The sequence below is a fragment of the Hyperolius riggenbachi genome, chromosome 1, assembly GCF_040937935.1.
Source record: "Hyperolius riggenbachi isolate aHypRig1 chromosome 1, aHypRig1.pri, whole genome shotgun sequence".
NCBI lineage: Eukaryota > Metazoa > Chordata > Amphibia > Anura > Hyperoliidae > Hyperolius > Hyperolius riggenbachi.
The window spans coordinates 409,132,227-409,145,570 of NC_090646.1; the positions used below are offsets into that span (position 1 = coordinate 409,132,227).

General features: G+C 41.5%; 1 protein-coding gene across 6 annotated transcripts in view; it reads left to right on the top strand.

Annotated features, from left to right (window-relative positions):
- Positions 1-13,344, top strand: part of RFX3 (regulatory factor X3) — a 367,918-nt gene that overhangs the window by 212,807 nt on the left and 141,767 nt on the right. For all 6 annotated transcript variants that reach the window (XM_068271397.1, XM_068271398.1, XM_068271396.1 and 3 more), the window contains one exon: positions 11,557-11,681. In XM_068271397.1, coding sequence (XP_068127498.1) covers positions 11,557-11,681 — 125 coding nt within the window. The remainder of the gene's footprint in view (positions 1-11,556; positions 11,682-13,344) is intronic.

Here is a 13,344-nt window from a genome sequence, read left to right on the forward strand (position 1 = left end):
TTTAGCAATGGTGGGACATTAGATTAGGACAGTGGTGGCGAAAAGTCACTTATCTATCGCAAAGTGCCAACAGCAATTTAAACTAAATACAAACATTTTAACTCATACATGAACATTATGGAAAATCCAAGTTGAAAATAAACTGTGAAGATAAACAATTTCATCCATCCTACTCCTGAAAAATGTATTATTTTTTTTAGAACCCCCCAGTTTTATTTTTTGTTTTAAAAAGCTAAAAAAAAAGTAGGTTTAATGCTATTGTCTCATATGATGATGATGATGATGATGATTCAGCTTTTCCCATAGTCTCGCAGTTAGTAATCATGAGGCCCCCAACAAGACAAATTCAGCAATCTTGAGGCCCCCAACAAATCATGAGGCCCCCAACAAGACAAATTCAGCAATCATGAGGCCCCCAGCAAGACAAATTCAGCAATCTTGAGGCCCCCAACAAATCACGAGGCCCCCAACAAGACAAATTCAGCAATCATGAGGCCACCAACAAGACAAATCCAGTAACCATGAGTCCCCCAACAAGACACATTCAGCAGTCATGAGGCACATAAATAGACAGCATTTCACAGAAATGGGCAGAATGCCCCCATAATATGGTAGACACCTCTCACCTGGCTTCTGAATTCTCCTCTACTGGCTGCTGTGCCTGGCTGGCAATACTATTTTTGTCTGGGTTGGGGATGATGTGTGGGCTGAAAGGCCTGGCAGTGATGCTGTGGCCTGACTGGTGGTGATGCTGCGGCTGTGCTTGGCTGGTTGAAGTAAATGCTGGCCTGACTGGTGCTGATGCTGTGGCCTTTTTGCCAGTAATTCTGGGCTGGTTGGCTGGTGGTTATGTTGGGCTGGCTGGCCTAGATAGTTTAGGTAGTGAGAGGTGCCCCCTAGTTTAGGTAGTGCCAGGAGCCCCCCAGTTTAGGTAGTTACAGGAGCCCCCCAGTTTAGGTAGTTACAGGAGCCCCCCAGCTCAATTAGTGACTGGAGCCCCCCAGTTCAGTTAGTGACAGGTATCCCGCAGTTTAGGTAGTGACAGGAGCCCCCAGTGTATGTAGTGACAGGTGCCCCCCAGTTAAGGTAGTGACAGGAGCCCCCAGTTTAGGTAGTGACAGAAGCCCCCAGTTCAGGTAGTGACAGGAGCCCCCAGTTCAGGTAGTGAAAGGAGCCCCCAGTTCAGGTAGTGACAGGAGCCCCCAGTTCAGGTAGTGACAGGAGCCCCCAGTTCAGGTAGTGACAGGAGCCCCCAGTTCAGGTAGTGACTGGCGACCCCCAGTGTGTAGTGACATGCCCCCCAGTGCAGGTAGTGACCGGAACGCCCAGTTTAGATAGTGACAGAGACCCCCAGGTTAGATAGTGACAGGGACCCCCCAGGTTAGATAGTGACAGGGACCCCCCAGGTTAGATAGTGACAGGGACCCCCCAGGTTAGATAGTGACAGCGACCCCCAGCTTAGATAGTGACAGCGACCCCCAGCTTAGATAGTGACAGTGACCCCCTAGCTTAGATAGCGACAGGTGCCCTTCACTCACCAGCAGCCCAGCTTCAGACCTCAGTATCAGCCGGCGACCAGTTAGAGCGGGCGCACCGACCTCGGTGAACACCACTCTGTATATGCGGAAGTGATGTCACTTCCGCATATCAGTGCGGTGTCCGCTAGGTCCTAGCGCCCGCCTAGTGGTTGCCGGCTGGTCGGAGGTCTGAAGCTGGGCTGCTACTGCCTGACAGTGGGGACGGCAAAAAATCCATCAAGAGAGCAGATGTTTTAAAGGGCATACCTAGTCAGATCAGATATGAGGGATCACATTTCAATAACATTCCAAAAAGCAGTGCAGTTAATTTATTTTGTGCCAGTGGCCACAAGCTTTAGTTAGTGAGCTAGAGCTCCCTAAACTTAAGTCCTGTGAAGCAATGTTGGACATTGGGAAGTAGACAAAAATAAAAGGGAATGTGGAATTTTGGGAACAGCTTTTTTTCTTAGCTTTACACCTTCTACCTTCCTTCCAAATCAGCTACCATCTTGTTTTCCTTCTGGAGAATTGTGGATGTGTTGCTTTTAGTTGTTGAGCAGTGTTCCCCAACTCTGTCCTCAAGACCCACCAACAGTGCATGTTTTGTGGAAATCCACAGAGGTAGTTTATCATCTCTGCTGAGACACTAATTAGCTCACCTGTGCATGTTTGTGGTTTCTGCAAAACATACACTGTTGGTGGGCCCTGAGGACAGGGTTGGGGAACACTGAGCACAGTTCAAACTAAATGACCCTCCGAACATGTGTTTGCCAGTGGTATTGAGTGCCAGCTGTTCTGATCTTCCTTACCAAACCTATATGTACTGTTCTTGATGGTCCCATAAGTGGTCTGACAACAGAAAAATTCAGAAGAAAAGATAATTGAAGAAGGGGCCACAGTCTGATCTGTTCCAAAGCAAAAGTACAGTGGTTTGCCCCCTTGAAGTTTTCCACATTTTGTCACATTACTGCCACAAACATGCATCAATTTTATTGGAATTCCACGTGAAAGACCAATACAAAGTGGTGTACATGTGAGAAGTGGATCGAAAATCATACATCATTCCAAACATTTTTTACAAATAAATAACTGCAAAGTGGGATGTGCATAATTATTCGGTCCCCTGAGTCAATACTTTGTAGAACCACCTTTTGCTGCAATTACAGCTGCCAGTCTTTTAGGGTATGTCTCTACCAGCTTTTCACATCTAGAGACTGAAATCCTTGCCCATTCTTCTTTGCAAAACAGCTCCAGCTCAGTCAGATTAGATGGACAGCGTTTGTGAACAGCAGTTTTCAGATCTTGCCACAGATTCTCGATTGGATTTAGATCTGGACTTTGACTGGGCCATTCTAACACATAGATATGTTTTGTTTTAAACCATTCCATTGTTGCCCTGGCTTTATGTTTAGGGTCATTGTCCTGCTGGAAGGTGAACCTCCGCCCCAGTCTCAAGTCTTTTGCAGTCTCCAAGAGGTTTTCTTCCAAGTTTGCCCTGTATTTGGCTCCATCCATCTTCCCATCAACTCTGACCAGCTTCCCTGTCCCTGCTGAAGAGATGCACCCCCCGAGCATGATGCTGCCACCACCATATTTGACAGTGGGGATGGTGTGTTCAGAGTGATGTGCAGTGTTAGCTTTCTGCCACACATAGCGTTTTGCATTTTGGCCAAAAAGTTCCATTTTGTTCTCATCTGACCAGAGCACCTTCTTCCACATGGTTGCTGTGTCCCCCACATGGCTTGTGGCAAACTGCAAATGGGACTTCTTATGCTTTCTGTTAACACTGCCTTTTTTCTTGCCACTCTTCCATAAAGGCCAACTTTGTACAGTGCATGACTAATAGCTGTCCTATGGACAGAGTCTCCCACCTGAGCTGTAGATCTCTGCAGCTTGTCCAGAGTCACCATGGGCCTCTTGATTGCATTTCTGATCAGCGCTCTCCTTGTTCGGCCTGTGAGTTTAGGTGGATGGCCTTGTCTTGGAAGGTTTACAGTTGTGCCACACTCCTTCCATTTCTGAATGATCGCTTGAACAGTGCTCCGTGGGATGTTCAAGGCTTTGGAAATCTTTTTGTAGCCTAAGCCTGCTTTAAATTTCTCAATAACTTGATTCCTGACCTGTCTTGTGTGTTCTTTGGACTTCACGGTGTTGTTGCTCCCAATATTCTCTTAGACAACCTTTGAGGCCCTCACAGAGCAGCTGTATTTGTACTGACATTAGATTACACACAGGTGCACTCTATTTAGTCATTAGCACTCATCAGGCAATTTCTATAGGCAACTGACTGCACTCAGATCAAAGGGGGCCGAATAATTATGCACACACCACTTTGCAGTTATTTATTTGTAAAAAATGTTTGGAATCATGTATGATTTTCGTTCCACTTCTCATGTGTACACCACTTTGTGTTGGTCTTTCATGTGGAATTCCAATAAAATTGATTCATGTTTGTGGCAGTAATATGACAAAATGTGGAAAACTTCAAGGGGGCCGAATACTTTTGCAACCCACTGTATATATTTAAAGTTGGCACTGTGTGGTTCTTCCAATGGTTGCTCTTCAGAATCAGAATCAGAATCAATTTATTTTCGCCAAGTGAGTTTGCACCTACAAGGAATTTGTCTTGGCAGTTGCTTAACAAACACAAACAAAAAACAATACAAGGACATTGCAACTGTGATCACCAGTGGTAGGAAACACCTAGTCTTCCAGTGTAGCCTACCTATGTCTTTACCCAGTCCATTTAGTTACACCACATATCATCCTGAAGAGATTAAAGCCATAGCACTGTACAGTGCTTTTGCCCAGTTTGACAATACGTCTAACCGATCGTAAATTAAAGTGGGTTTAAAGATTTGTAATGGATATTGCAATCCATATTAAGGACTAAGATCGGTCAAAAGGTTAGTCCACAATGTTGGTCTTTAGTCAGACATAAAATAATCAGTTGTTATATATTGCTTGCTATATCAATTGTAATATGATTTGAAAACGTAATTGAGTGATAATTGAATAGTGTATGACCAGCTTAAGGTAGATTAGATGTCAGACCAAAAAAGGATTGTTGCAGGATTTGCTTTTCTTCATACACCAACCCTTGTATTGCCTGATATTCTTCATAGAGAATAAAATAACCTGGTGTTCATCATTTCCTCTGGATGATACAGGAAACACCCATTGTTGCCATTCCTGTGCATCCGCCATCTGTGCAGTGTGATTGTTGCAACCAAAATCAATTGTTTTGTTTTCTATGAAGAGTTTTATGGCGAGTTTAAAGTGAGACATACTAGAGATCAATAGTTTTGATTAGTACAAGCAAGGTTTTATAATTTTGATCTAATTGCATACATATTGGATATTTCCCTTGAAGTCAATCAATAGCTCTCATTTTTGAGGAATTGGATTGAACAGGGCATGGTTGGATGTGGTGAAAACGTCAGTCAAATTGACTGGAATTGATGGTTTTGCTCTCCACCATGCTATTAAGTAGTGCTAGTTCTTATTGATTTTAATCAAATTTCAAACATCCACGTGGTGGATTGATCAATAGTACAAGGAACACGTTTCCATTCAGGAGTATTAATTTTCATAACATTAGAGGAATGCATGGTGTGTGGCAGGCATATATTTTTGGAATATTAGCATTTTCTATTTCCAGTTTAGATCCCTAAAGGGAACCTGAAGTGAGAAGCATATAGAGGCTGACGAAACAGTTATTTGCTTTTAAGCAACACCAGTTACCTGGCAGTCATGATGATCTCTTTGGCTACAGTAGATTCTGAATTATACACCTGAAACAAGCATGTGTCTAATCCAGCAACACTTCAGTTAGAAACATCTTATCCACATGCTTGTTTAGGGTCTATGGCTAAACTTATTAAAGGCAGAGGATTTGCAGGACAGCCAGGCAATGTGCATTATTTAAAAGGTAATAAATATGTCAGCCTCCTTATTCCTCTCGCTTTAGATGTGGTTTAACCACTTGCCGACCAGGGGATTTTTCACTGATCGGTGCTGCGTGGGCTCTACAGCCCGCAGCACCGATCAGGAGAGCAGCAGGGCGATCAGACTAACCCCCTTTTTTCCCCACTAGGGGGATGTCCTGCTGGGGGGGTCTGATCGCCGCCGGCTGCATTTGCTTAGCGGGGGGGGGGCTCTTCAAAGCCCCCCTCCGCAGCGTTCTCCGCCGTCTCTCCCGCTCCCTCCCTCTCCTTCTCCCTGTGAGCTGGGCAGGACGGATTTCCGTCCTGCGCATTGAAGGATAGGCTTCAGCCTATCATATGCCGGCGATCCCCGGCCAATCAGAGGCCGGGGATCGCCGATCTGCCTTACGGCCCTGCTGCGCAGCAGCGCCGTATGATGTAAACAGCGGGGATTTCTTCCCTGCCTGTTTACATTTTGCCGGCGAGCCGCGATCGGCGGCTCTCCGGCTGTTCACGGAGACACCCTCCGTGAACTGACATGGAAAGGCCGTTTCCATGGTAACCCGCAGACGACCAGTTTACGCCAATCAGCGTTAGCTGGTCGTCAAGAGGTTAAACAACCACAATCACACATGATATAGGAGTTTGATTCACTAAAGCTTCTTAGTGCTTTTCATGCCTTTTTATCTCATGTTTAAACGTTTTTTTGCTGACATCACTTTATCTCCTGATTAAGCAACATAATTACCCCATGAGAAAAGTGATGCCTATATTAAGTGTGTGTGTGTGTGTGTTAAGAAGAAAAATGCTTTGATAAATCTGGCCCAATGAGTAGAGCAGAAGTACGCTCCACTCATCATGCATTATATTTTGTGCATGGTTTTCTGCTTGATGCAGTTTAGTGCTTACACCCTAATTACACTTACAATGTGCTTACACATTGCCACTGTGGTTTAATGCATCCAGTTTACATATGTTTTCCCTGTTTTGTGTAAGTTCATGGGGCTAGACTTGGGATCCTTTTCAAAAGTCTTTTTCTCTTCTCTCTAGGACTTCAGCCTCTTTTCACATGATTCTGTGTTGTTCAGCACCATTGTATGGGCAAGATTGCAGTGAGCTCAGAGTGATAGCATAGTTTTGGAACCAGCTAGCATACATTAGCATGCTTTTTTTTTTTTTAGATTGGGAACTTTTAAATAAAAAAAAATGATGGGAGTTATAGGGATTTTGTTAAAGTGGGATAAAACTCTGACATAACATTCAATAAAAATGTGTTTTCCTACTTTTTATTACCCATACAGTTACCATATTTGATTTTGTGCACAAGTAATATTGTCTGCCTACAAATTCTCAAAGCACAGTTTATCTGCTCTGAAAGCTGCCATTGCATTGTATTGCATAGCTGCTATATTTATATATTAACATTTGTCTGGTGATCACTTCTCAGCTCTTTCTGCTTCTCAACTCAATTTCGCCACTTTGTTAATGTTTACTAAATGTACCCAGCAAAGGAATGTAAACAAAAGATAATGTTATCACCTCTTCGGATGCAGCCCGAAGCTTTCCACTGGAGCACTGAATCTTTAAGAACAAAGAGGAAATGCTGAGTTTCATACCACTTTAACAGTGCTGCTAGCTTCACTATATGAATATCAGGTAGTCCTTCCACTATGCATCCACGAGTCCGTTTAAATGTAAACTCTTTAAGTTTGACAGAAGTGTACCTTCAATGCTTGTTAATATAATCTAGCCCATAGCAGTAACAATCAAAGGCTATTTATTTGTTAGTGTTCCGGGAGTATAGAACAGTGCCTCTTCCACAATAACAAGTGATTAGGTTTTCCCTGTTAAATTTCAGATTATTCAAGGAGCGGGGTAAAAGGAATTCCCCAGTGCACTTGAAGACAGCTTGTTAAAGCCAGGGCTTTCAGTGCATTGTAAGCTGACAATCAAGCATATGTAGTGAAAGCAAACTTCGCAAGCCAAAGCGGTGAAGCAACAGAATTCATTTTGGACAAAACCCCCTGAATAAGGATGAAATGTGTATCTCTGTTTGAACACATGCGTTGCTGTGTTTTCTACAATAACTGATTAGGGTAGACATTTTAACCAATTTGTTTAGTATGTAAATTCTGCATCCCCGCTGTGAGTTTAAGTGTATTAAATAATCTTCAGGACACTTAACAAAGACATGCTTAGAGCCTACAAGAACGCATGTTTATTTTGAACATAGTTTGCTTCTCTAAAGGTTTTGCTTGTCAAGTTAGAAAAAAAAATGCTAATCTTGTCTCATTGAGCAGCTGGGTTTTCGCAGTAGTCGTTTCCCTTCTTCTAGGGGTTAATTAGCCTCCTTTTAAACTGTGGCCTATTTAGCTGTAGATCTTGCATGATTCAGCCAGTTCTGGCGGTACAAAAGCGGAACCATTAACAGGCGGGTGTGTCCAACTGCTTAATTAGCCAGAATAAAAAGGTCTTTTGTCATACAAGCATCTGTTGTTCGTGACACACCTGACAGCCACATTAGGCAAGGATGGTTAGATAGAAATTTTGCACATACTTCCTACAATAAACGTGCCACTCATTTACATGAAGGCTGCATCACAAGCAATCTGCAAGCGTAACTATCTTATCAGGTCGGATTAGTGTATCTGCTCAATAAAGATTGTTCGGATAAGCACACGGCAATTGTAGCTGTTCCAGCAGCTGAAACACGACATGGCCATTTCTGTGTTGAAACAAAACAAAACAAAAAAAACTTTAATTTCTTAGCACAGTTTCAGGTTCAACATTGGCAGCCTGAAAATCTGGGAAATCAACCAAAATGCATTGTGAATATGCTCAAGCATGCCCATTAGGGTTGAATGATTGGCTTCTGAAAGCTGGCAAAGGGGTTGTACTCCCTGAACATGTTTTAGCATTCTAATTGATTCTCGGTGATGCCTGCCTGCGGAATCGATCACTTATGAAGTATGTCCAGGAGAATATTTAACCAGAATGGATGACAGCTTTTCTCCAGGGACTCATCAAGGGATTACTGTTTAGTTAGCTTCACTTTGTATGAAATCAGTGCTTTCTGTAAACAGATGACATGATTATTGTAGATATGCCACTGTAGGATAAATCTTCCTTTTCAGAACTGAACACTTATTTAAAGAGCTAGTAAACATTAGAGCTTGCTGCATGTAAAGTGTTTTTCATTGCTTTAGTGTTTACACAAATCCTGACTTTCTGAGATGAAACATGGAGCCAAAGACATGGGGCTTGATTCACAAAGCGGTGCTAACCCAGTTAGCGACTTTAGGCATGATAACCATTGCACCACGCTGGTGAAAAGCCAGTTTAGGCGTGATAAGTTTAGGTGTGATAAGTTTAGGCGTGATAAGTTTAGATAAGTGTAGATAGCGAGCAAAGTACCGCACGCAAAGCATCGCCATTAAACTCTATGCGAAGTGCACCAGACTTTGCTAGCGCAAAACATTTGATCAGCTGTGCACTGCGGTGCTAACGCAGTTGGTGCTTAAACTTATCATGCCTAAGCTTATCACACCTAAACTTATCACACCTAAACTTATCATGCCTAAACTGAGTTTAGGCGTGAAAAAGGGCTTTTCACCAGCGTGCTAACTGTTAGCACCGCTTTGTGAATCAGGCCCATGGTCACAACTTCAGTAACACATCATCAAGGAGTCCTCAGCAAAAGCCTTTTTATTTTTCACATCATGGTGACCCTTATTTAATTCACTTTGGGTCCAATCCGATTCACTTTTTCCACTAGGTGATATTTTCACATTTTATAAAAATTACCTTTCAAGCCACCAGCAGGCAAGAAAATATTCAAAATAATTTTGACAGTACTTTTTCACCTACTTTTTGGTCGTTTTTCGACTGCAAGGTGCTGAAAAGTTATTTTAAACAGAAGATGAAAAATCATCTCCTAGAGAAAACTTGAATTGGATCAGACCCTTTTTCTCCTGCGTTTTCACCTAGGAAATATTTTTCATCTTGCCCATAAAATAACTTTTCAGTACTTTGCAATTGAAAAAGTACCAAAAAGTTGGTGAATGAGTGCTATCAAATATGTAAAAATATCACCTAGGAGAAAACCCTGGTGAAAAAGTTAATTGCATATGAGCCCAGGGGTGATATTTTTTACATTTTTGTAATTATTTTACAAAGAAGTTGAACAATTATTTCCTAGGAGAAAACTCAAGAGAAAAAGTGAATTGCATATGGCCCCAAAAGTGAATTGCAAGTGGCCCAAATATGGCGTGAAACTATCATCTAGGAGAAAAGGTTAATTGAATAGGGACCCGTGTCTCTGGTGGAAGTGAGTAATACTGGGAATACACATTGAGTTTTTCCACAGATAGATGGATCGATAAATAATTTCCGAAAGGTGTTATCTGATTTCGATCATTTTTTTTATTGTTTTCTCATCACTTCTATATGAATTTATCAGAAAAAAACAATCAAAAATCAGATTAGATCTATTGAGCAATCTATCTGCCGAAAAAAAACTCATGGTGTATTTCCAGCATTAGGTTCACAAGCACAGTAAAAGAAATGATAACAATGTGTAATCTATTGTAAGGTATTTAGCCCTCTCTTTGTTTCTTGTGTTCTGTTGCTAACCTATCCTTAAAGGATACCTGAGGTGACATGTGACATGATGAGATAGACATGTGTATGTACAGTGCCTAGCACACAAATAACTATGCTGTGTTCCTTTTTTTCTTTCTCTGTCTGAAAGAGTTAAAAATCAGATATGTAAGTGGCTGATTCAGTCCTGACACAGACCGGAAGTGACTACAGTGTGACATTCACTGATAAGAAATTCCAACTATAAAACACTTTCCTAGCAGAAAATGGCTTCTGAGAGCAGGAAAGAGATAAAAGGGGTCAATATTTCATACATTTTCGCTCTTGCATACTTCAATGAGTGTGTCATTGAACAAAAACAATTAAACAGTTAAAACTTAAAAAGTAAATTTAAACATAAAAAAAACTGTGGAATATCTTAAAAAGTCATTTTTAGGAAAAGGAAGAATCATTAGTTTAGTTTATGTTCGCCTCGGTTGTCCTTTAACCTAAAATTAAGTAGCTTTTCATTTGAAATTTTTTAATCCAGTCCAAATGGACGCAATAAAAACAAAATTACACACACACACACACACAAACACACACACACACACACACACACACTCTCTCTCTCTCTCTCTCTCTCTCTCTCTCTCTTTAGTGCATATGTATTCATCCTCTTTACTGTGACTCTCCTAAATAAGATTTGGTTGGGTTTCAGAAAACAATTTGAAGATCCCCTGAGCAGCATTAAATTATTTATAACAAAATGGAAAGTATATGGCACCTCTACATATTTCACAAGACCCGGGGTACTTATGAAAACTCAAGAGCAGGCAAGGAGGGGCTTTATCAGAGATGCAACAAAGACACCAAGGATGAGCAAAATTTTTATCAGATTTATCAGGAAAATATTTCTGGAGTATGCCTCTATCTAGTGTTTATGGGGATCTTAATGGTGATACCATGCTGCCATTCTGAAATATTGTTTTTTTTAATAGTGTTAGGTTCCCACTAGCACATGCAGCCAGTGGGAGTGGACGGTTTAGTGTCTGCTCCGATGGTCCACCGTGGTTGTACTGGAGTCCAGGGCGGATGCGCTCTACCATAGCCTGCCCGAGATTATCATGGACTGGACAGAAGTGCTGTCCGCTTACTACAACTGATCCCTCAGATCCATTGCAGTGTGACAAGTGTGAACAGCTCCTGTTTATAAAATCCATGTAGTGGTGGGCGAAGAACGGACAAAAAAAATTCCGTTCTCCACTCTAGTGGGAACAAAGACTTACTGTGTTTTAACTTGTGATGTTGGTGGGAAGGGAATACTTTTATCCATGGTATCTGTGATGAGAGTTTTGGGTGTAGACCCTAAATTGTTGATCCATGTTTAGAATTCTACTTGTGATGTAGAATGCTTTGTCCATCATAAGTGATATTTTTTTTTATTTACAAATACATTTTATCATATTGCAGAATTGTTGAAATAATAAACCTGAAGAAAATATTTTAACTTTGGATTTTTAATTGACTTGCAGAACCTACCATGCAGACGTCCGAGACTGTGTCGGACACGGGTTCAACGGTGACGTTACAGACTTCTGTGGCAGGTCAAGCAGCCGTCCCCACACAGGTTGTGCAACAGGTGCCAGTGCAACAGCAGGTAAGACAATTATTTGTCTGAAGTAAGCAAAGATCATAGTATTAAAGCTATTTCATTTGTACCCAGAGAAACATACAAAAACCATACCACACATATGGAAAAGTCATTAACCTCTTCCATTTTATAAATGGTTGTAATACTTTTAGCAAGCATAAATACACAATTGCTTCCAGTAAATTCATGTAAGTCTTTAATAGCAGTGTTGATGAGTTTTACCTTACTTGTATTTTCGGCACCTGCACGAGCATGCGGCCGCACCGCTCATGATCGTGCTCACGTGGCTTGGAGCCTCGGATTTTCCCTTTAATCACAGCCCTAGAATTGTTTTCATGCCTTCCTCCATCACTACTCTCAGATGAGGCCAGCTATCATCATCTCTAGTCATGTGGTAGCCGTGAAAGGCGGTACTTGACACAGGTGTGAACTCTTCCATATTTTCAATTCTGACTGGATCTTGGATGTTACATGCAACATGTTACATGCATTCAGGACTGGACAAAGAGTGAATTCTAATATATGTGTCCACAAATTGGTTTGTTGCCAATGCATCTGTAATACAGACTGGATGAGTCTTCCCTGGACTCTATATAAAATGCCAGTAACTGTATGTCCTTCCTCTTCAGGCTTTAGTACCCTCCATTATCATTGGCAGGAGTTCTGCTCTCACCTGCATGACCATTTCAGTTTTAGATTCTAAATGTATGTTGAGGATGCCTCGTGCTTCATGTAACCTCTGCCATTTGCAGTGTGCGGCTAGAAGGCATAAATGTGATTCATAATATGGTTAATACAATATTGTAGCTGATAGGTTGATATCTTACACAATACCCCATAAATGATTTTCCATTCTGGCAGAGATGACTGAGAATAAAGCTTATTACTTCCAGAAAGCCAATAGTGTGACATTTTCATATGACTGGAATCAGCCTGATAAATGCGTTTGAACTATACAGCTCATTTCATTGTGTCGATCAATTGTGCATTCAGGTGTTTGCTGTATTATAGCACTTACAGTAAATTTGTCTTGTATGTAAAGTATTAAAACTGACACATAAAAGGTAATAGCGGGCACTGAGTGGTACCTGCATGTACAGTACCTTTCTATTTTCTTTATAAGTGCTGTAGGAGCCAAATAATCAATATGCAAATATCAGCTTCCATTTCTGAAGTCGTCGCTCGGTCACACCCTCCTTATTGTGTGCGCTGCTCTAAAGGTTAGGGAAAGTGCATGCTATGCATTGATGCATGGCTATGGCTGACGTCCAACTATGAACTGTAACAATATCTGCAATTTTATCCTAGTATTATGAACTAAAAAGGTGGACTGCCTATCTGGTTATACATTTGAGCCCAGGTATAAGACCTGGAAAGAGGAGATGCAAAGGTTTTGCTCATAGAGTTTCTTTGTAATAACAGTTCTCTAGTAGAGGCTCGAAAGTGAGTACAGATATCTGAACAGGTGCAGTTGCTGTTTCTACTTTATTTCCTATTTCAGATATGACCTCTATTGTGCATATAAATGCCAAATGGGTGTAAGTAGGACAGTTCTCTCTGCTGATCAGTATCCAGTCATTAGTGATTAGATGTTAGGCAGTATTGATGGAATGTTTTGCAGAACAGTGAACACAGATGCAGGCCCTGCTGTATGAGCATAAGTAAACCT